A 23,447-nucleotide genomic window follows, 5' to 3' on the forward strand; every position below is an offset into this window, starting at 1 on the left:
TTGAACTCTTAAAGAAATATACTGATCACTTTAATCTTTGGTTATACTTTCTTTTTGGGTGTTTAAGACCATACAGTAGGCCCAAATAAACCAATTTATTTTTACTCTTCAGGTCATGGGCTTGGGAGGAGCCCCTGGCTCCTTTCTTTTACCAGTTCCATCTATGTGAAGATAAGTCAAAGGTTCTGCTTGACCATGGCTGGCTTCACTTGAAAGCATGGAGGAAATGTTTCCTCTGAGTTGACCCTCCTCTTTGTTCATCTGGTGGGGTCTCCATGGCCTCCCTGAACAGGAAGACAGGTAACTCCCCACAGTTACAGGGCATTTTGAGAGATGCTCCATAGGCCCCTGGAACTTATGACTGAGCAATTTTATGAAAACAGTGAAACAACACTGAATTGCACACTTTAAGAGCAATGTATTTTATGATTTGTAAACTATATCTTCTTAAAAGCAGGTGGCTCATGTCTGTAGTCCTAGCACTTGGGAGGCAGAGGCAGGTGGATTTCTGTGAGTTCAAGGCCAGCCTGGTCTACATAGTGAGTTCCAGGACAGCTGGGGCTACAGGAAGATCCTACTTCAAAAAAGACAAAAAAAAAAAAAAAAGTATAAGCTTTTAAAAGTTAAAAAGAAAAGGACTAATGCACACCAAGCGTTGAGATAGCAGAGGTGCTGGGACTCTCAAACCCAGGTGCAGATGAACTGGTACGAGCACACTGGTAGACTGGTAGTACCTGGATGCATCATCTACAACTCAGCAACGCCCTTCCTACTCATGCACACCCACTAGCAATGAGTGCTTAGGTACTCAAAGCATGCAAAGAAGGTGTACAGTTGTGCTGTTCAAAATAGCCAAGCACTACTGTCTATCAAGAGTAGAGTGAATCAACTGTACATATTCTTTAGGACACTTTCATTAAGGTATAACTTATAATTAAGACAAAATACACTCAGGACAGAGTTCAATTTGTTTTAACAAATGTATATACCCAGGTAACTACCACCATAATAAAAATGTAAAATATTTTTCCATAATGCCAACATATTCCCTAGGGCAGAGGATACAGCTCGGTGGTAGAGGACTTGCATAGCAAGCCCAACCTCAAGTTGAATAGCAGAACTAGAAACCATCTTTGTATTCCTTCCCATCCACCTAATAGTTTAGAGCCTAAAGACTGAGGAAAAGTAAATGTAAACCACACATAAGAGTCTAGAATCCATGTATAAAGAACTATTACATGCAACAACAAAAATGCAATACAATTAAAAATGGGCAATGGTCATTCCTCCAAAGAGGCTATACAAATGACTAATCAGCACACAAAAAGATGCCTTTTAAAAGTGTTGTTCAGTTAAGGAAATGCATATCAAAACCACAATGAGATACTACTTCCAGCCCGGGAGATTGGCTCCAAAACAAAAATGGAAAATTACGCATGTTGGAGAGAATATGGTGAAATTGAGACCCTTGTACAAGACTAGTGGGACTTGGAGAAACAGTGATGCCACTGCAGAAAACACTGAGCCAGCAACTGCACTGCTAGGCACCCACCTCCAAAGAACTGAAAATAGAGATCCAAACAAGTATCTGTACATGGATGTTCAAGATAGTACCAACTGCAAAACTATTCTTCTGTTTATATGGCCTTTTTCTTGCATTACACAATTATATAGAAAACTAAAGAAAGCAAAATATATTTTAAAACATAAAAAAACACACAAGTATATGATGTAAGAAACAAGAGAAGAGGCTGGAGAGACAGCTCAGCAGTTAAGAGCACTGGCTGCTCTTACAGAGGACCCAGGTCTGGTTCCCAGCACCCACATGGCAGCTAACAACCATCCTAACTCCAGTTCCAGGGGATCCAAAACCCTTGTCACAGACACTGCACTTACATACATGCAGGCAAAACACTCACATAAAATTAAAAACAGAGAAAAAACAAAACAAACAAGAGAAAAGTTGGATAAGTCAAATATCAAAAAATTAAGCACCAAAAGAGATTTCATTAAATAGCCAAAAAGGAAAACAACAAACAGTGCTTTGACTGTTTACAGGACTCTGGCACTGTAGCAGGATCTCTTGGGAGCCTAAACACAATTCTGGCTATTACCTTTGCTTAAGTGAGTCTAGGCTCTGACTCTGAGCATTACAATGAGGCTGGGATCCTAGCATTGAAACAAAGCTTGCAGAGGAGAATTTCATAATTTTAACAAACTTGGAAATATATTTTAAAAGGAAATTATACTGAAATAAAAATCATAACATTCATTGGATTAAAACAGTAAATCATACACAATCTGTCTCTAACTAGAGTGCATTCTAAAAACGGATAAGTAATTGCTCAAAAGGGGGAAGAATTTTTTTGACACAGATATGACCCAATGGTTGATGAGTTTAATTGAAATAATATTCTAATTATTATGCTTGGGCTAACAGAGGACTACGTAGACTGTGCCCTACTTGGGACTACAGGTACAAAGTCTGACCTGTAAGGTCAGGAGCAATCAGGGAGGCACTGGGAACTCCTTAGGCTCAAGGGATGTTTTAGGTTCACTGCTAGGCCAGTATCAGAAGGAAGCAACGAGAGATGAGAGATGGTTGACCCTAGGAAGTGCTTAGAGACACCCACACTTTAATGTGATCGGGGATTTGTCCTTGAGGTTTCACAACCATAAAGCAAGTTTCTTTAATTTTAACCTTCTCCATGCAGACTTCACAGAGTCAATTTCAAAACATACTATGTATACCTATTAGTTCTTGGTTCTATATATTAAAAGAAATCCCAGCAATCGGAAGGCAGAGGCAGGCAGATCTCTGTAAGATCAAGGCCAGCCTAGTCTACATAATGAGTTCCAGGCCAGCTGGGGCTACAGGGAGATTCTGTCTAGAAAGACCAAACAAAACAAACAAACAAACAACCAAACAAAAAGACAATTACTTTTGAGAAAAAAATTAATGATAAATATGTAAGAATAAGTCAACAGAAATAAGAGAATTGGAAAAAAACTATGAAGTTAAAGGTCATGTGACATAACTAATTTGGTCGTCCAGATCTGTCACTTATTAGCCATTTGATTTGAGCTGTTTTATCTACAAAAGAATATTACTTCATACCTCAGAGTTATAGTGAGAGTTAAACAGAATAACAGCATATATGTTGATATCTGGTGCAGATTACTATATCAATATTAGTAGCATATCAATACCACCCCTTCAACTCCCAAATCCAGCACTTCCTCCAAGCACATTCCAAAGTAGGTTCTTTAGGAACTCTCTTGCCTTTTCAACTTTTTCTTCTTAGCAGAAAAGGTCTGAATTTTCTGGACTTTCTAAACTATTTCCCCACATGTAGGATGCTCAGTAACCCCTCTGCCTCTGCCTAAGAGATGCCAGTAGCACTGAGATAACATTTGTCCATGGACATTGCAGCCCATCTCCTGAGGCACAATACTGTTCTGGCCTGAGCAGCCCTAAGCGCATCGTATCCTGGGGTTGTGACGTCATCCCACACTGAGAAACTGAAAGAAAAACAGCTATATGAAGGAACAGTGCTAAAGCTATTGCAGACTGCATTATTCTTTGATTTTGTTGGTTTGTTTTGGTTTATTTAATTTATTTATTTTTATGTGTATTTGTTATACCTGCATGCATGTAAGTGCGCACATGTTATGCAATGCCCACGGAGGACAGAAGTGGGCATTGGATCCCATGGAACCGGAGTTACATGTGGTTGTTAGCTGCCATGCGTGTGCTGGGATTCAAACCCGGGTCCTCTGTAAGATAAGAACAGCCGGTACTCTTAACCACTGAGCCATCTCTCCAGCCCCCTATGCTTTGTTTTTCAGTGTAGGGGCATAAAAGAGAAATCTGCCTCAGAGCTCAGTGCCAAGTGGAAGTTTTTTCCTTATGGATGATGTGTACCCGAACTATTCTTGTTCTTACTTACTCTTAGGTTACTGGAAAGTTCAAAACCAAGTTCAGGTCATCTTTGACAATAGTGTAGGAACTACAACATAAATTTATCTGTATTTCACTGCTGTTGGTTGAATTTATATTTTTACCCTAAACTTAACTTATAGGATTTTTTTTTTTTTTTTTTTTTTTTTTTTTTTTTTTTGGTCTTTTTGAGACAGGGTCTCCCTGTAGTGGGGCCAGCCTGGAACGCACTACATAGACCAGGCTGGCCTTGCACTCACAGAGAGTCTCCTGCCCCGGGTGCAGGGATTAAAGGTGTGTGCCACTATGCCTGGTAACTTAGGGGATTTTATCTTACTATATGATTATACATATATTTCCATATATGAACAACCCCCTTTTTTTAAAACAAGATTAGGTTTAAAATTGGTAGAAATTGGCAAGTGATCATCTTCCCAGCAGATACACCCCTCACCTGCATTTTATTCCTCTGCTGCAACTTTCTTTCTGTAATTCCTATTTCCTCTAAAATGTTTAAGTTTATTTTTTCCACCCAGAGCAAATAAGAACATCCAACTAGTTCAGTAAGCTATGTCAGACCCACAATACTTGCGTGCGTTTTCTGGCTATATGTGCCTACTTTTATCAGACATGTCTTTCCCCTGCAACAGGCATGGAATTCTAGGTGGTGTTGTGTGTGCCATATCTGCACATAAACCTGGGGAATGATGGGAAGATGACAGAGAACTCAGATGCCCTTTCTCTACTGGCCTCTTCTGTCAGCTGTCCCTGTTTCTACCACACCAGGGAGCATTTGGAATTCATCCTAAACACTAGTGCACAACAGATGGAGATGGAAGAGTGCCCCATTCTGCACAGGTGACATCTATGATGTGTCCTACCTCAGATTATTTTGGATAGTGCTGAAAGAAACTATTTTCTTTTCAGTTTAACCCTTCCATGTCCATTATAAGACCTCAAAGCAGGTTGGCAAGATATGGAAATTATTGAGGAAAGTAGAAAATCTATGAAACATTCATACAAATGAAATCACCCCCCCCCCAAAAGGTAGTACTGTTAGTACCCAAACAGACATAGAAAATGCTATGCCAGGTAAAAGACATGAACACAGCTCACTGTTCTCTTTACAGGAAATTCCAGAAGAGGCAAAATTCTATTTTGACAAAAAGCTCATTAGTAATTGTCTAAGAATACCCAGGAAGTATTAAAAATGATGAAAAGGTTATTTTTTGATATCTTATCTTGATTGGGACAGTAGTTTCACAGGTTAAAACTTACAAAATGTTAAACTAGGCACAAATGTGACATTCTTGCTAAAGACAAATTAAATTTGAAATAATGTTGAAAAAACATCAGACAAACCCAAACGGAAAGACATCCTACAAAATAAAGACTAGACTTTTCAACAATGTCAAGGTCACCAAATACAGAAAGAAAAAACGACAGAGGAGCTGAGACAGACTGAACACAGTGTAGGACTCCAACAACAAGACAGCCAGTGACAATTTGGTAAAACTCAAGTAAAAGTCTGTAGCTAATTAATAATATCATATCAATACAAATTTCTTAGTTTTGTTCATTGTATCACAGTAAGTTTTTTGTTGTTGTTGTTGTTGTTTTTTGTCTTTTTGAAGCAGGGTCTCCCTGTAGCCCCAGCTGTCCTGGAACTCACTATGTAGACCAGGCTAGTCTTGAACTCACAGGGATCCGCCTGCCTCTGCCTCCTGAGTGCTGGGACTACAGGTGTGCGCTACCACACCTGACCACAGTAAGTTTTTAACACAAGAGAAGTTGAATGAGATTTATGGAAATTGTACCGTTTTATAATTTTTTAAAGTATAAATTTCTCTAGAAATAAAAGTGGGTTTTGTTTTGTTTTGTTTTTTGAGACAGAGTTTCCCTGTAGCCCCAGTTGTCCTGGGACTTACTCTGTAGACCATGCTGGCCTCAACTCACAGAGATCCTCCTGCCTCTGCCTCCCAAGTACTGGGATTAAAGGTGTGCACCACTATGCCTGGCATAAAAGTGTTTTTTTTTAAAATTTATTTTTATTCTTATTTTTATTTGTGTGTGCGTGCGTGTGTGTGTGTGTGTGTGTGTGTGTGTGTGTGTGTAGGTTGGAGGCACCAACCTAAGGCCCTCTGGAAGAGCAGAAAGCACTCTTAACTGCTGAGCCATCTGTCCTGCTCTATAAATAAATGTTTTAATGAGTCCATTTTATTAAATATAAATTTTAACTCATTAAAGACTTAAAAGAAAAGTAGCCCAGTGTGGTGGTGCTTGCCTTTAATCCCAGCACTCAGGAGGCAGAGGCAGGCAGATTTCTGTAACTTCAAGGCCAGCCTGGTCTATGTAGTGAGTTCCCGGTCAGCTGGGGCTACAGGGAGACCCTGTCTCAAAAAGACCACGCCCCCAAAAAGAAAAGTAAATCATAAATTATAAAACCATCCTTTTCCAGACTGACAGTCACAGTCTCATCTCTCTGGTCTCCCTATCTCCTGTAGGCTCAGCTGGCCTGGAATTTACAATGTAGATCAGGCTAGCTTCCATTTCAAAGATCTGCCTGCCTCTGCCTCCAGAGTGCTGGGATTAAAGGCATGGGCCACCACACCTAGCCTGATTTTCCTTTGAAGTTCTTTAAATAATGTTTAAACGAAGAGTAAGATTAATTTAAGAATACAAAACCTAGTTGATAAACACAAAGGACTCCTTACCTGAAAGACCTGCTGAAATGACAAAGGTTACTAACTGAAATAAAAATGATAGATTTTTCCTTCATAATCACATAAATAATAAAATCATTACATGTTCAAATCATAAAAGTTTAGCAATGGAATTCATCGAGCTCTGAAGTCTAAGATAAAAGCTACTTAACATCCATGATTCTCACACCTAAAAACTGTTCCACAGGTGAATTTCAAAAACTAATCATCTCAGTTGACATCACTTCAAGAACAGAAAGACAAACACAGAACAGCACTCAAAGAAAAGGTAATAAAAGTTTCACAGCATACCTCCTTGGTTTCCATTTTCTTCATCCTACAAAATAAAACAAAACACCATTTGTAAATTCCTGTCAAATCGTAGCAAGGCTCAATTTAATCCAAATTATTGGTACATTAGAATTTAATAGCACCTTTGCCAGAGGGTGGAGCTGTCACAAATGGAGAAGGAAAGTGAAGTTAGGGGATGACATCAACACTGCAGTTCAGAATTATTATAAAATCATCCTTTTCCAGACTGACAGACTGACAGTGAGTGGGCGGTGTCTAACGGAGATAGCCAAGTGGAGGAGGCACAGAGCTGAAGCCAGAAGCTAAGAGCTAGGCAGGGCTGGCCGTTATTTACGACACGGTAGTGGCCTTAAATGAGGCTTTATGGGCTATTACAGGGCTCAGAACCTTGCAAATTTCTAGATAATGAAGTTCTTATGCTCATTCCAGAAGCTCATCTATTTGGTCTCCTTAGTACCAGGCTATCTTTGCCACGTTGTCTATACCTAGCTGAGGTGTTAGAAAAGCAACTGCAAACACTAGCGTGGAAACACATCTACATCAACACTGGCTGAGCCTCTACTGTATGAAAGCTACCATGGACTGCAGAAAGAAAAACAGAGATTTGGCTGAAGGCCGCCGTTTATGACATAATTCTGACCTTTGTTTTGGCTGCCCAAATGGTGTTTTCTTCTGGTTCTAAGCTTTATTCTAAGACTAGGAGATTGCCAGCTTAGTGACATAATAAAGACATTGTTGTCAATTGCACACTTTCTTTTTTGTCAATCACATGTTTTCTTTTATACAATATTAAAAATTGTTTTGAATTCTTATGAGGCTAGGTACATGGCTCACTGTTGACTGTTTGCCTGGCATGTATCATGTGCAAGGCCCTGGATCCAATCCCCAGAAGCCCCTCGCCCACCCAGTCATTGAGTGAAATGATATGACTTCTAAATTAAAATGGAAAATACTTCAATATATATTTTCCATGAAAAATGTATTAAGACTGAGACCTGTTTGCTGGAATATAAGCACGGCACACAGTATTACTATTACTGAAAATTACTGAGCATTACTGCATATCAATTCCTGTTCTAAGTGTTTCTGTTACATAGTTATCACTCAGTTTTGGGCAAGGTACTATTACTGTCTGATAGGAGACTTACTCAAGGTCACAAAGCTAGCTAGTATGAGCCAGAGATGGGGCTCAAACCCAGGCTCTTGACTCCAGAAATATTTTCCAGTTTTAAAATACAAATATATTTTTTTAAACTTTAAAAAAAATTTATTATTTTTATGTGTATGCATATATTGCCTGCATGTAGGTAAGTGTACCTGTGTCATGCAATGCCCAGGGAAGTCAGAAGAGGCTGTCAGATCCCCTGGGACTGGAGTTATGGACAGCTGTTAGCTGCCATTTGGGTGCTTGGATTCGAACCCAGGTCTTCTGCAAGAATAACCAGTGTTCTTAACCGCTGAGCCATCTCTCCAGCCCCACAAATATATTTTTTAACTGGTGTAAAGATTATTTTATAATATTATCTATGTGCTTCCCGTGCTCTAAATGGACAAAAAGTACTAAGTTATAAATGAATCTAATGTTCTGATGTGTGATCTAATATAATATTACTCTACACCTTCTAAGATCAATTAGATTCTTTTTTAAATCTTAAAAAATTTTATTTTATGTGTATACATGTTATGCCTGCATGTATGTAAGTGCACCCATGTCATGCAATGCCTGCGGAGGACAGAAAAGGATGTTGGAACTGGAGTTATGGACAGTTGTTAGCCATCATGTGGGTGCTGGAACTTGAACCTAGGTCTTTCGCAAGAACAGTCGTGCTCTTAGCTGATGAGCCATCTCTCCAGCCCCTCAAATAGATTCTTAAGGTATCTAGCTAATAGCATTAAAGACAGATCAGGAAACCTGACTAGTAAATTTTAATCCCAATGGTAATTATTCATAATCCTCAAATACTATTCAGTACTTTTAAAAGATTATCCTCTAAGATATTTTACTGAGATGCATTTAAGGAAAATGAAGGGGCCCGGCATGGTGGCACATGCCTTTAATCCCAGAACTTGGGAGGCAGAGGCAGGTAGATCTCTATGAGGCAAGCCTAATGTGAGTGCTGGGATTAAAGGCGCCACTACACCCAAACTTAAACAAGTTTTGGCATCTGTTATATGGTTAATAAAACCACTTCTCCACAGGACTTTGCTGGGGATGAAGTACAGTAACACTCATAATTGGTAACAAAGAATGAAGAGTACTCAGTGCGGCAATTCTAATTATCAAATACTGACCCTTTTCAGACTGAAGCATAGTCATGATTTACTCTAAGAAGCCATGTTTTAAAATTCTGGCTTGCCATCATATTACATCATATTATATACATGGACGGTAATAAACGTAATCTTGCTGATTCTTCCTATGCAGCAGAAAACTTTTCTAGGAAAGTAGTTATATATTAGAATAGAAAGAAGTCCAGAGTCACTGAAAAATTGACTTAGAGTTCAGAATCCATACATTTTAGAGACTAAAATTTTGTTCCAAGTGGAAATGCCTAAAATAATTTTTAAAATGCAAATAGAACACACACCTCTTTCGAGATAGAAAAAAGGCAGAGGGGTAGGGTGAGTGAAATGGGAATCCTCTTACCTTGCATGAAAATTGAATTGCAGACTCTGGGGGATAAACAATAAAATGCCTTAATGTAAAACCAAATCCTTGAGACGTTCTCTTCAACATAACGGTTTTGGGCCCTGGCCAGGAAAATGGTTCATCTTCAGATGGTGATATAGCTTCACTTTGTTCTTTTCCATCTTGACTTTTTGACACCTAAAGGGAAAGATATTTAAAAACTTAACTACAGAACACAATATACTTCTTAATTTAGAAAAATAGCTACATGCAAACATAACAGCTGAGTGTAGATATGAACTCTGGAGGAAAAGAAGTATATCTTCCTGTGTGAACTAGATGTATTACAAGTAGTCATCCAATCACCAAAAACTGAATTTTTCTGTATGTGTGTGTAGCAGGTGTGGACATCTGTATATGCACGCAGAGGCCAGAAGAAAACACCTGGTGTCCTCCCCGAGCACTCTGCCTTAGTCCTTCGAGGCAGGATCTCTCACTGAACCTGGAGCTTGTGTTTTTCAGCTAGCAGACCCCAGCAATGCTGTCACTACATCCCAGTGCTGGAGTTACAGGTGTATGCAGAAACACTTCAGCTTGCTAAGCAGATGCTGGGTTCCAAACTCTGGTTCTCATGCTTGCAAAGCAAGTGCTCTTAATCACTGAGCTGGTCTCCAGCTCCCCCAAACTAAAACATGTCTCAAAATTGCATTATGAAAATTTAAAGAGAAAAAATGAAGACTTGCAAATTATTAGCAAAAGGTCAGATTAAAAATGCAATAGAAAGAATAAAAGAGGATCAAGAAAGTCTCACGCATGCAAAGAATGGGAGACAGTGTAAGAGACAAAATTCTAATTTGGGGCTGGAATCCAAGCTCTACTATATAATCCAATGCAACAAATGTTAGAAAATCACAGAAAAGGCCTCAGTTCTAAGTCCAAATTTCATATCCACAGAGATGATAATCCTTCCAGAATTCCGGCCTTTCAAGTACCTTGACCTCTCCTTCACTCTTCAGCTTTCGCCTGGCCAAGATCGAAACTCCTTTAGAATGCAAAACCAAGGACTTGCTGGTTCATTACTTTAGTACCCCATCCGACTCCTTGGTATAGGGCTGAAACCACCATCCCTCTGCTGTGCCTCCCCAGCCCCAAGTCCTTACACTACTAGTAAAGCAGCTTCAATTTACTCCTTTGCCCTTTAGCACTTTTTCATTTCTTCAAAGTCTCCTGACAAAGCTAGCTGAGGACATGGCAGCACTCCTACTCTAGGCCTTAGCCCTTCCATCGGGAACCTAAAGACACCCTCCAGGTTGTTGGGCAATGATACATCATGTCCTTTTTAAAAAACGTATTTTATTGAATATTTGAGAATTTCATAAAATGTATTTGTTGCCCCCTCACCCTAAATGGCTATTCCAGTCCTTCTCCCTCATCCGCACTGGTAGTCAACAGCCCTGCTTGAGAAAACAGCAGCAAGAACTCGAGAACTTCATATTCTGCCAGTTACCTACCTACTCCTACTGGTGCCCATATTTTCCTGCCTTCCCTCCTGACGACAACAGGTGCAGTGTCTACTCTTTATAAGGCCCCACGACTCCGTAAAGGATCCTGAGTCTGAAGGGTACACCAGCAAGTCTCCCCTTATCACTTCATCTACTTTCGTTACTATATGTCTCACCTGCATCAATATTTGAAATTTTTTCATCTTAAAAAAAATTTTGGAACCGGGTGTGGTGACGCAAGCCTTTAATCCCAGCACTCAAGAGGCAGAGGCAGGCAGATCTCTGTGAGTTCAAGCACTGCATGCAAAAATAATAAGCAACTGAACTTGGCCTTTTCTGACTTCAGAGTACAGATTTGAAAAAACAAGCATTAATGGACAAACAAAAAAAATATGAAATGTCCATTCAAATATCCAAAATTGCCTGTTTAAGAATTTTTAAACTCAAGTCAGGCGCGGTGGCGTACACCTTTAATCTCAGCACTTGGGAGGCAGAGGTAGGTGGGTCTCTATCTCTGTGATCAAGGCCACCCTGGTCTACTTAGTGAGTTCCAGGACAGCTGGGGCTACAGGGAGACCCTATCTCAAAAAGCCAAAATAAAATTTTTTGATGTATTTATTTTTACGTATATGAGTGTGTGTTCTGCCTGTAAGTATGTAAGTGCACCCATGTCATGCAGTGCCTATATAGGCCAGAAGAAGGCATCAGATCCCCTAGAATGGTCGTTATGGGTGGCTGTTAGCTGCCATGTAGGTACTGGGAACCAAACCCAGGTCTTCGGCAAAAGCAGCCAGTGCTCTTAACCACTGAGCTATCTCCAGCCCCTTTCTTTCATTTTAACAACAAAATTCTCTGTTGAGCACACAGCCACTACCACTATTAGTCAGCTCCTCTTTGTAGCAAAACCCCGTGAAGCTATCTTCCCATCTTGTACTCTATTTTCTCTTGAATCCCCTTCTAGATTTTACCTCAGTAACTCTCTAAACCTGATCTTGCCACAATCACCACTGACTTCATATGACTCAACAGAAGTCGGTTCTCAGTTCTCATCTTATAAGGCCTATCCAGGCACAGTGATCATGTCCTCCATGACAATGTACCTTAATTTGACTTCCCCTATCGACTTTCCTCCCAATTCACAGGCTAATTTTTCTCAGTCTCCTCTGCTACTTCACCTACAACATTTCTGAGCTTGGAAATACCTGGACTCTGTCAACTGACTGTTAAGGTACACTCTTTTTCTTTAGGTGACTTCCTTCAGCCACATGCACATTCTCAATACCCAATATGTATATTTTACCGCAGGCATAACCCCAATCCAATCAGGAACTTTTCATGTCCGTGTTCCTGATAAGATTATGCACCTTTATCAAAGAGCAAACACATTCATATGCTGATTCTAATGTCCAATGAGTCTATTTCCACAAAATGATTTGTTGCAGATGGAGGTGAGAAGATTGCTATACAGTAACATGATCTGGCCAAGCTTGCAGTAGATGCTATGTAACTAAGCTACTAGAATGTAAAAGAAGCCACCATGCAATACACAAAATTCACACTATGTTCACAAAGTCTCAATAAGCAACTGAAATTTGACAGTTAAAAAAGATGTGTTCAGAGATCCCAGCAGACAGCTTGAGAGGGCGGGTTCCGACCTCCATCAGTGTAGCAGCTGTGATCTCAGCAGATTGTAGAGAGTACCGCCGGTTCTGGCCTCCATCTGGCATAGAGGCTGAGAACACAGAGGACTGCCTGAGAGTGCCTGGATTGTGCCTCCACGTGCCATTCCTGCTAATAGGGGTCCAAATCTTAGAAGGAAGCCTGAGCATACCTGACTGGAACCTGACTTGCGCTTTTGCAGGTGCTCCTGAATAGCTGATCTGAAGCCATCAGTTCAATCCAAAATAAAACCTGAGAAAATCTGAAACCTGTACCAATCAGCTTTACATAATCAATAAGGACCAAGGCCACCAATAATACAAACAGAAGGATACTTTAACTTAATTCTTATACCAGAATCACACACAACAAAAGAAATTCACATGCCAAAATCACAACAAAGAATAATAAAATGGAATGCCAAAACACTATGTCCCCACCAAACTCCACCAGTCCTGTAGAAGAGTTCTACAAGGAGAACCCCCTAGAGATAACACAGGACACTGAATTTAAAGGAACAATCATAAACGTGATCAAGGAATTCAACGAATTTAAAGAACACACGAACAAACAGATCAAAAAACTAAAAGAATCCACAAATGAGGAAGAACATGTCTTTTATTTTTCTGAGTTTGTGTTACTTCACTTAGTATAACAGTTTCTAGATCCATCCATTTACCTGCAACTTTCATTATTTCATCTTTCTTTACTGCTGAATAGAACTCCATTGTGTAAATATACCATATGTTTGTTAACCACTCGTCAGTTGAGAGGTATTTAGGTTGTGTCCATCTCTTAGCTATTGTGAAAAGAGCAGCAACAAACATGGTTGTACAAGTGTCTCTACAATAGGATGAGTCCTTTGGGTATATGCCGAAGAGTGGTATAACCGGGTCATATGGTAGGTTCATTTTTAGTTTTTTAAGAATTCTCCACACTGTTTTCCATAGGGGTTGTACGAATTTGCAATCCCACCCACAGTGAATGAGCGTTCCCCTTTCTCTACATCCTTGCCAGCATTTGGTATCATTTGTACTCTTGATCCTAGCCAGTCTGAATGGGGTAAGGTGATACATTAGGGTGGTTTCAATTTGCATTTCCCTAATAACTAAGTATGTTGAGCACTTTTTGAGATGTTTCTTAGCCATCTTTATTTCTTCCTTTGAGACCTCTCTGTTTAGCCCCATCTTTTAATCTGGTGATTTGGTTTCTCGCTTCTTTGTTTTTTGAGTTCTTTATATATTCTGGATGTTAAACCTCTGTCAGATGTGTCACTGGTGAAGATTTTTTCCCATTCTATGTGTTTTCTCTTCACTTTTTTGATTGTTTCTTTTGCTGTACAGAACCTTTTTAGTTTAAGGAGGTTCTACTTGTTGATTGCTGACCTTAATTCCTGAGCAACTTCTGTCCGATTTAGAAAACCCTTTCCTACACCTATATCTTCTAAGTTACTGCCACTACTTTCTTCCAATAGTTTCAGGGTTTCCAGTTTTACATTGAGGTCTTTGATCCATTTGGAGTTGACTTTTGTGCAAGGTGAAAGATAAGGATCTAGTTTCATTCTTCTACAGGTGGAAATCCAGTTTTGCCAGCACCATTTGTTGAACATGCTGTCTTTCCCCGATTGTGTGTTCTTGGTACCTTTGTCAAATATCAGAAGGCTGAAATTGCATGTTCTCGGGTTTGGAATTTTAGTGATATTCCATTGATCTATGTGTCTATTTTTGTGACAGTACTGTGCTGTTTTTATGACTATACCTCTGTAGTATACTTTGAGATGTGGTATTGTAATCCCCCCAGCGTTGCTCTTTGTGCTCAGTGTTTCTTTAGCTATCTTGGGTTTTTTGTACTTCCATATGAATTTAAAGATGGATTTTTTTCTAATTCTGTGAAGTATGTCATGGGGATTTTGATTGGGATTGCATTGAATCTATATATTGCTTCTGATAGGATGGTCATTTTCACAGTATTATGTTTTCCAATCCATGAGCATGGGAGGTCCTTCCATCTCCTGGTGTCTTCCTCAATCTCTTTAATGATTTAAAATTTTCATTGCAGAGGTGTTTCGTGTCTTTGGTCAGACTTATTCCAAGATATTTTATTTTTTGCAGCAATTGTGAATGGGAGCACTTCCCTGTATTCTTTCTCCCATTGCTTGTTGTTGGGATATGGAAAGGCTATTGATTTACGTAGATTGATTTTATAACCTGCCACTATACTGAAAGTATTAATCAGTTCTAGGAGTTTTCTGGTGGAACTTTTGGGATCTCTTAGGTATAGTATCATATCATCTGCAAAAAGTGATAATTGACCTCTTCTTTTCCAATTAGTACTCCTTTAATTTCCTTCTCCTGTCTGATTGCTCTATCAAGAATTTTAAGCACTATGTTGAAGAGGAATGGAGATAGTGGACATCTTTGTTGGGTTCCTGATTTTAATGGGAATGCTTCCAGTTTTTCTCTGTTTAGAATGATGTTGGCTGTGGATTTGTGTATATAGCTTTAATTATGTTGAGGTATATTCCCTCCAGTCCAATTCCTTCTAGGACTTTGAACATAAATGCATGCTGAATTTTATCAAAAGCCTTTTCTGCAACTATTGAGATGACAATGTGTTTTTTGTCTTTGAGTCCATTTATATGTTTAATGACGTTTATTGACTTGTATATATTGAACCATCCCTACATCTCTGGGATAAAGCCTACCTGATCAGGTGAATGATCTTTTTGATGTGTGTCTATATGTGCTTTGCAAGTATTTTGTTGAGAATTTCTGCATCTATGTCCGCTAAGAATATGGATCTATAGTTTTCTTTTTTGGTTGTGTCTTTACCTGGTTTCTAAATTAGAATGATGCTGGCTTCATAGAAGGAATTTGGGAGTTCTCCCTCTGTTTCTATCTTTTTGAATAATTAAGTAGTACTTGATATAGATCTTCCTTAAATGTCTGGTAGATTTCTGCCGTGAATCCATCTGGGTCTGAATTTTTTCACTCAGGGGTTTTTGTATCACTGTTTTTTGGATAATGAATTGGTTGGAGGTATTCTTTAAATGTCTGGTAGAATTCTGCTGTAAATCTGTCTGGGCCTGGGCTTTTTTTAGATTGGAGGCTTTGTATTACTGTTTCGATTTCCTTATATGTCATGGGTCTGTTTAAACTGTTGATCTCTTCTTGGTTTAACTTTGGTGGTTCCCATGATTTTAGATATCCATCTGTTTCTTTTAGATAATTGGTTGGAGGTATTCTTTAAATGTCTGGTAGAATTCTGCTGTAAATCTGTCTGGGCCTGGGCTTTTTTTAGATTGGAGGCTTTGTATTACTGTTTCGATTTCCTTATATGTCATGGGTCTGTTTAAACTGTTGATCTCTTCTTGGTTTAACTTTGGTGGTTCCCATGATTTTAGATATCCATCTGTTTCTTTTAGATTTTCAAATTTAGTTGAATATAGGTTTTTAAAATATTCCCTTACAATGGTCTTGATCTTTTGTGTATCTGTTGTGATGTTTCCCCTTTCATCTCTGATTTTGCTGATTTAGATTTGCTCTTTCTTTCTTTTGGTTAACTGGGCTAAGGATCTGTCTATCTTGTTTAGCTTTTCAAGGAACTAGCTCTTAGATTCATTGATTCTTTGTGTTGTTTTCTTTGTTTCTATTTCATTAATTTCTGCTCTGATTTTTGTTATTTCTTCTCTTCTGGTAGGTTTGGGTTTAATTTCTTCTTGCCTTTCCAGAGTCTTGAGTTGCAGTGGTAGGTCATTTGGGTTCTTTCTAATTTTTTTTTTTTTTTTTTGAGACAGGGTCTCCTTGTAACCCCAGCTGTCCTGGAACTCATTATGTAGACCAGGCTGGCCTTGAACTCAGAGATCCACCTGCCACTGCCTCCGAAGTGCTGGGACTACAGGCATGTGTCACCACACCTGGCTCATTCTTTCTAATTTTTTAATGTAGGCACTTAGAGCTATAATCTTCCCTCTTAGGACTGCTTTTAAAGTGTCCCAGAGGTTGTGTTGTGTTGTATTGTCCTTTTTGTTAAATTTCAGAATGCTTTTATTTCTTTCTTAATTTCTCCTTTGACCCACTCTGTTTAGGAGTGTGTTGTTCAAGCACCACGAGTTTGTGTAGTGACTAGGGCTTTGCCCAGTGTTGATTTTGAGCTTTATTGCATTGTGGTCTGATAGAATGCATGGAATTATTTCAATTTTTTTTGTTTGTATATGTTGAAGTTTGTTTTATGGCCCAGTATGTAGTCAATTTTTAAAAAAGTTCCATGCAGTGGTGAGGCTTTCCCCTCTTGTTTCAAGTTGGCTTATTGAGTTTTGCACTTCCTTCTTCATTTCTGCCTGAGTTTTCTTCAACGTTTCTATCTCTTTTGTGAATTCATTCAGAAGTTTATCCCTATCTTCTTTTAGTTCTTTGATTTCTTTGTTCGTGTGTTCTTTAAATTCATTGAATTCCTTGATCATACTTTTGATTGTTCCTATAAATTCTTTTTCCTGGGTTATCTCTAGGGGGTTCTTGTAGAACTCTTCTACAGGACTGGTGGAGTTTGGTGGGGACATAGTGTTGGTGGGGAGGCAGTGGTAAGTAGAAAGTATATTCTTTGGTGCTTGGGTGGAATAGTTAAAACATGTCTGTTAGGTCCATTTGATGCATGGTATCATTTAATTTAGATGTCTCTCTGTTTATTCTTTATTCAGTTGAGCTGTCTAATGGAGACAGTGGGGTATTGAAGCCCCCTACTATTACTGAGTTGGGGTTCATCTGTGTCTTAAAGTCCTGTAGTGTTGTTTTTATGAATTTGAGTGCACCAGAGTTTGGTGCATATATGTTAAGGATTGTAACGTGTTCTTGGTTAATTGTTCCTTTGATCAGAATGAAGTGACCCTCCTTATTTCTTCTGATTAGTTTTACTTTGAAATCTGTTTTGTCAGATATTAGAATTGCAACCCCTGCTTGTTTCTTAGTGCCATTTGCTTGGAATATTCTTTTCCATCCTTTTACTTTAAAATAGTGCCTGTTCTTGAATGAGATGGGTTTCTTGCAGACAGCAAAGAGATGGATTTTGTTTCTTAATCTTCACTTAACCTGTGGGTTTTGACTGGGGAATTCAGTCCATTGATATTTAAGGTTATTATTGAAAGATGTGTATTGGTTCCCGTCATTTTGATTGCTGGTTGTAAGTTCTTTTTTAAAAAATATTTTATTTAGTATTTTTGTTTTATGTGTTTGTGTATTGCCTGCATGTAGGTTAAGTGCACCTGTGTCATGCAATGCCTGTGGAAACAGAAAAGGCCATGAGATTCCCTGGAATTGGAGTTACAAACTGTTGTTAGCTGCCATGTGGGTGCTGGGTTTTGAATGTAGGTCTTCTGTGAGAACAACCAGTGTTCTTAACCACTGAGCCATCTCTCCAGCCCCAATTCCATGTCCTTTCAATAAGATGATGCTATATAGCAGTCTCTTCGGCATGAAATAACTACCATCATCATGACTTCAGCTGAGCCTGATTGCTAAACATTGGGCTTGCTGATGGTTGTGCTCATTCATTAAAGGAGGGCCAAGCAAAGTCATTGGACCCTCACTGTAGTATCTAGCCACTCTTCCCAGCCAACTGTATGTCATTTGGCCCTAATCACACATGGTCACCTGGATTTGGGGAGGGCTAAAGTATACAATCTGGGGACGGCTAGGAAGAAAAGGCTTGACCCATGCTGGGTAAAGGCTTTCCAATGTGTATACCCTCAGGTCATTCATATACCTCAGCAACCCCTCAGTTATCTCGATAAGTTAGCTCAGTAAATTCTTTGGTTCCCCAGTAAAACTTTAATCAAACATTGGCTTGACACTAGAACCTTAAAAGGGAATAAGCATTGCTTAGTATCCCCAGGAAAAGAATTCTCTTCTGACCCTCCATGGACACTGCATGACACGGGTGCACTTGCATGCATGCAGGCAATACACTTATACACATAAAATAAAAATAATAAATCAAAATAAATAAATTAAATAAATAAATAAAAATAGATAAATTGAACTTCATCAAAATTAAGACTGCTGTTTGAGACATGTAAGGGAACAAAAAGACAATCTTCAGCAAGAAAAAAGTATTTGTAAATGACATTTCATAGAGGACTTATATCTGGAATATAAAATTAATTCTCCAAATTCAATAATGAAATAAAAAAGAAAATGAAAAAAATGGACAGAAGATCTGACCATACTTTACCAAAGAAACAAAGAGATACTCAACCTTGTAGCTGATTGGAAATGCAAACTACAGTGGAACACCGAGACAAGCCTATTGTAAAGTCTAGCCACACCAAGTGCCGGTCGGTGACATACCAGAAGCTCTCAGACACCAGTGATGAGACTCTAAAACGCTGCACATACTTTGGAAAACAATCTAAATATGAGTCTAGCACCTGACACTGCCATTTGCTCCTAGGGAAATAGCCAAGAGAAAATCAGAATACATGTCAATATTAAAATTTACAGAGAAGTCTGGCATGGTGGTGCACGCCTTTAATTCCAGCACTCTGGAGGCAGAGGCAGGTGGATCTCTGTGAGTTCAGGGCCAGCTTGGTCTATATAGTGAATTCCAGGTCAACTGGGGCTACAGGGAGACCCTATCTCTAAAAGACCAAAAACAATTTTTTTTTTTACACAGAAATGACCATAGCAGCTTCATCTGTTGTAGAAAACCTGAGCAATATCCCAAATGTTTTGTCAACAAAGATGAACTATGATTCATCAACCAATACTGATCAATTAAATAAGCTACATGTAGTTATCTATTAATTCTGCTATGTAACAAACCCAGACCAAATAGAGCATATGTGTCATGATTCCTTCCATATACAATCCTGGATAATTTCTAACTCTGGTCTGCATTGGGAGCAGACCGTCGGTGCTCTGTGGATGGATGGAGGGAGGCAGTGTAGACAGAGTGCCATGCGGGCACTGGGGGAGGGTAAGTACACTCATTACTGTAGGTAATGTTTTCACATGGGCAAATAATTGCAAATAATCTTAAATATGCAATGATTATGTGTCAAACACATCTCATAAAGAGATTTAAATAAAGAAACTAAGGAACAGCCATGAGCCCAAGAAAGTAGTTGTGTGTGTGTGTGGGGGGGGTGGACGGATGAAAGCGAAAGCAAAGCAAAGGTTCAGCTATGAGGAAGCACACCTTTCTTCAACAGCATCAGTGACGTAGTTAAGACCCATAGACAGTGCCCAAGAGTTGGTTTCAGTATATCATGTTAACATGTATGAATGTATTATACATATTAATTTAGATCATCAAATATAAACATAGCATGTAAAGCAATGATAATTTGGCATTAGCTTAATAAATACTGTTTCCCATCTACCCTCATTCTTAAAGAACACAAACTTCTATTCTGATTGTGACTTGGCATTTTGATTTCCAGTTCAGCACAGGGAGAGAAAACCACAGAATAACTGACAGGTAGTCTCAAGATGCTTTCTTTTATAAGGGTAGGAGGAGTAGGAACTTCATCAAGGCATGGATCAATACAGCCTGCTTGGGCTCTCAGCCTCCTGACCTTTCAGAATGTCAGAGAGCAATGGCAGCCTTAGGTTGGCTCTGTGGAGTATGACGGACTCCACTGATTCTTTGCCTGGTCTGCTGGGGTCAGTGCAAGAGCTTAACTTATGTAGTGGCCTCCTGCAACTCTGTGCGCTCCCCACCTCCTGACTGGAGCTTAGTCACAAATGGGACATCTATTTTACACCCCTCATGGCATCTCAGGGGCCCTCATGGAAGAGAAGGCAGAAAGAGTGTAAGTGCCAGAGATGAGGGAGGATCGGAACAAACCAGTGTCTTCAGGACAAGACCATTGCACTCATGAACTCGCAGCAGGGTGCCTGCATAAGATCAAGCTGGAAAACATTCTAGCATGGAGTAGGGAGGAGTTCATGAGTGTCCACCCCCAAATGAGAAGCTATGGATACTTAATGGCTTCTGGGGGAGCGAAAGTTCATTTTCTTTAAGAGTGTGGCCCCTGGTAGATGGATCATGTGCCAAATGGATGGCCCCAGGCCCAAATTGAAGTTGATGGGATACTAAATTTTTTAAAAGTTTCTTTTTGAGACAGGATCTCCCTGTAGCCCCAGCTGGTCTCAGTCTCACAGAGATCTGCTTGCCTCCACCTCCCAAGTTCTAGGATTAAAGGTGTGTGCCACCACACTCGGGATGAATAAAATTTTTAAAAAGAGGACACAAACTTGGGAAAGGAGATGGAGGTGGATCTGAGAGGAGTTAAGCAGAGGAGTTGCTGTGAATATGATCAAAATGCACTGTATGAAATTCTCAAAGAAAATAAAAATATTCATAGAAAATAAATAAAAATCTCAAGGGTCTGAAAGATGGCTGAGCGATTAAGAGCACTGACTGCTCTTACACAGGACCCAGGTTCGATTCCCAGCACTCACATAACAGCTAACAACTGTCCATAACTTCAGTTCCAGGGTATCCAATGCCCTCGTCTGACCTCGGCGGGCATTGCATGACACGGTTGCACTTACATATGTGCATGCTAAGTATTAATGCACATAAAATAAAAATAATAAAGAAAATATTAAATAAAATAAAAACCTCAAAATTCAAGAAGGGAAGATAAACTGCCAGTAACTGGCTTCTAATGCACAATCTCCACAGGTTACTTCAGAGTCCTTCACCCAAAGAACTAAACATAAGGAGGAAAAGGCTAGCTGGACATGCAGGATCTGGCTTCTTCTCATACTGCTGATTTCTGACCCAGGGCTTTTTCCAGAGCTCTCTTCTTTTCTTTGATGTCTTTTTCTAACTGCACCTGACACATGTGCATATTAAAATATTGATTTAAGAATTCCAGCAAAAATAAATTTGAAAAGATTTTTTTTTTTTTTTTTTTTTTTTTTTTTTGTCTTTTTGAGACAGGGTCTCCCTGTAGCCCCAGCTGTCCTGGAACTCGCTATGTAGACCAGGCTGGCCTCGAACTCACAAAGATCCACCTGCCTTGGCCTCCCAAGTGCTGGGATTAAAGACGTGCCACTACACCCAGCTTGAAAGAATTTTTAAAATCATGCTGTACTACCCGGTGCTCACAGAGAATGGAGCTGGTGTTACTAAGTATGTACTGTTCCCACTGCCACTTTATCAATGTGGCAGAGGCACACGTGATGGCATCTTGTGAATGTAATTTGCATTTCCCTAATGGCTAATGATGACGAACACCTTCCTCATGTATTTAGTTGCTACCTTGTCATGTAATTTTCGAGAAGACTCTAAGATTGAATATAAGAGAACAATTTCATGTTACACACCAGCAAATTGAGGTCCAGATTTGTGAAATGATTTATCCCAGAGTGTGGTTGACTAGAATCTAAGCAAAGATGAAGATCATAGTTTCTAAGACGGGTAAGGCAATCCCAGCGCTAGCGAAAGAGAAAAGGCTGAGACAGGAAGACTGTGAGTTTGAGGCCAGTCTGGGAAATATACAAGATCTTATCTCAAGAAACCTTCAAAACCAAACAGAAGGCCCCTGACTCCTCGGCCAGAACACTTTCTCTTGTCACACTATTTTTTCATCATCTTTTTCATCTTTCAATCTGCATAAATTTTTTTTTAAATGTGTGTGAGTGTTACATATGCATGCTTGTAAGTGCACCCATGTCATGCAATGCCTGAGGAAAACAGAAGTGGGCTCGGATTCTGTGGAACTAGAGTTAAGGATGGTTATTGGGTGCTGGGTTTGAAGCTGGTCCCCTGCAAGAGCAGCCACTGTTCTTAACTGCTGAGCCCTATAATCTGCATAAACTCCTGTTCCCAGTAGTTCTTTGATCTAATTCACTCGGCAGGTTTTCCTTTTTCTTTAGGACTCTAATCTTAACATTTTGAAAATGACTAATGTGCCAGGGCGTGGTGGTGCACACCTTTAGTCCTAGCACTTGGGAGGCAGAGGCATGTGGATCTCTGTGAGTTCAAGGTCAGCCTGGTCTACCTAGTGAGTTCCAGGCTAGCTGGGGCTACAGGGAGATCCTGTCTCAAAAAGACCAAAAATAAAAAATTTTTAAAAATTTAAAAAATGATTCATATATTAAACTCGTTCTGAATACAGTCTTCTGATGGCCTCATTATCCCAAATATATTCCAGTTTTCTTTTAAATCATATAGGGACCTCTTCTGAATCGTCTTTAAATTTCTGACTTTGGCTTGCTGTATCTTATTTTACTAGATTCTTTACCCAAAAAGAAAGGATGAGATCAAAGTAATTTCACTTTTTCTCCACAAACTATTTCAATGGCCTGGCACCACAGCTCAGGTGTCCAATCATCTTACTTTCCCTATGGCTTACATGGAAGTCCCTTCTGTCTCTGACCCTGTAGGACAGAAGGGATTCGCACGGGCCTGGATACAAAGAAGAGATAAAAAGAAACAGACATGCTTGCCTCTTCCACTCCTACACACCCACAGTGCCTTTGATCTTCTGGATTTCGTAACAAGGGCAAACTGGGCTGCAGTGAAGGAGACAGCACTCAGATTCCTCCAGGTAGAAAGACCTCTGCTATGCACCCCAGCACATCATTTCCATGAGCACCCAACCCCAGGATCTAGGAGTGAAAGGAGCCAGCCGTGCCTGGGATTGTGGAAATTAAATTCCTGTGGCCCAAGAATTGTCATTTGATTCCCCTAAA

At 39.6% G+C, this 23,447-nt stretch overlaps 1 protein-coding gene across 5 annotated transcripts in view; it reads right to left on the reverse strand.

Moving 5' to 3' along the window:
* The window catches only part of Arhgap21 (Rho GTPase activating protein 21), a 154,899-nt gene that overhangs the window by 83,693 nt on the left and 47,759 nt on the right, over window positions 1-23,447 (reverse strand). For all 5 annotated transcript variants that reach the window (XM_008831731.3, XM_008831733.3, XM_008831732.3 and 2 more), the window contains 2 exons: window positions 9,602-9,781; window positions 6,955-6,979 (listed from right to left, as the gene is read on the reverse strand). In XM_008831731.3, coding sequence (XP_008829953.1) covers window positions 6,955-6,979; window positions 9,602-9,781 — 205 coding nt within the window. The remainder of the gene's footprint in view (window positions 1-6,954; window positions 6,980-9,601; window positions 9,782-23,447) is intronic.

The sequence above is a fragment of the Nannospalax galili genome, unplaced genomic scaffold, assembly GCF_000622305.1.
Source record: "Nannospalax galili isolate Female #2095 unplaced genomic scaffold, S.galili_v1.0 scaffold14, whole genome shotgun sequence".
Classification (NCBI taxonomy): Eukaryota; Metazoa; Chordata; class Mammalia; order Rodentia; family Spalacidae; genus Nannospalax; species Nannospalax galili.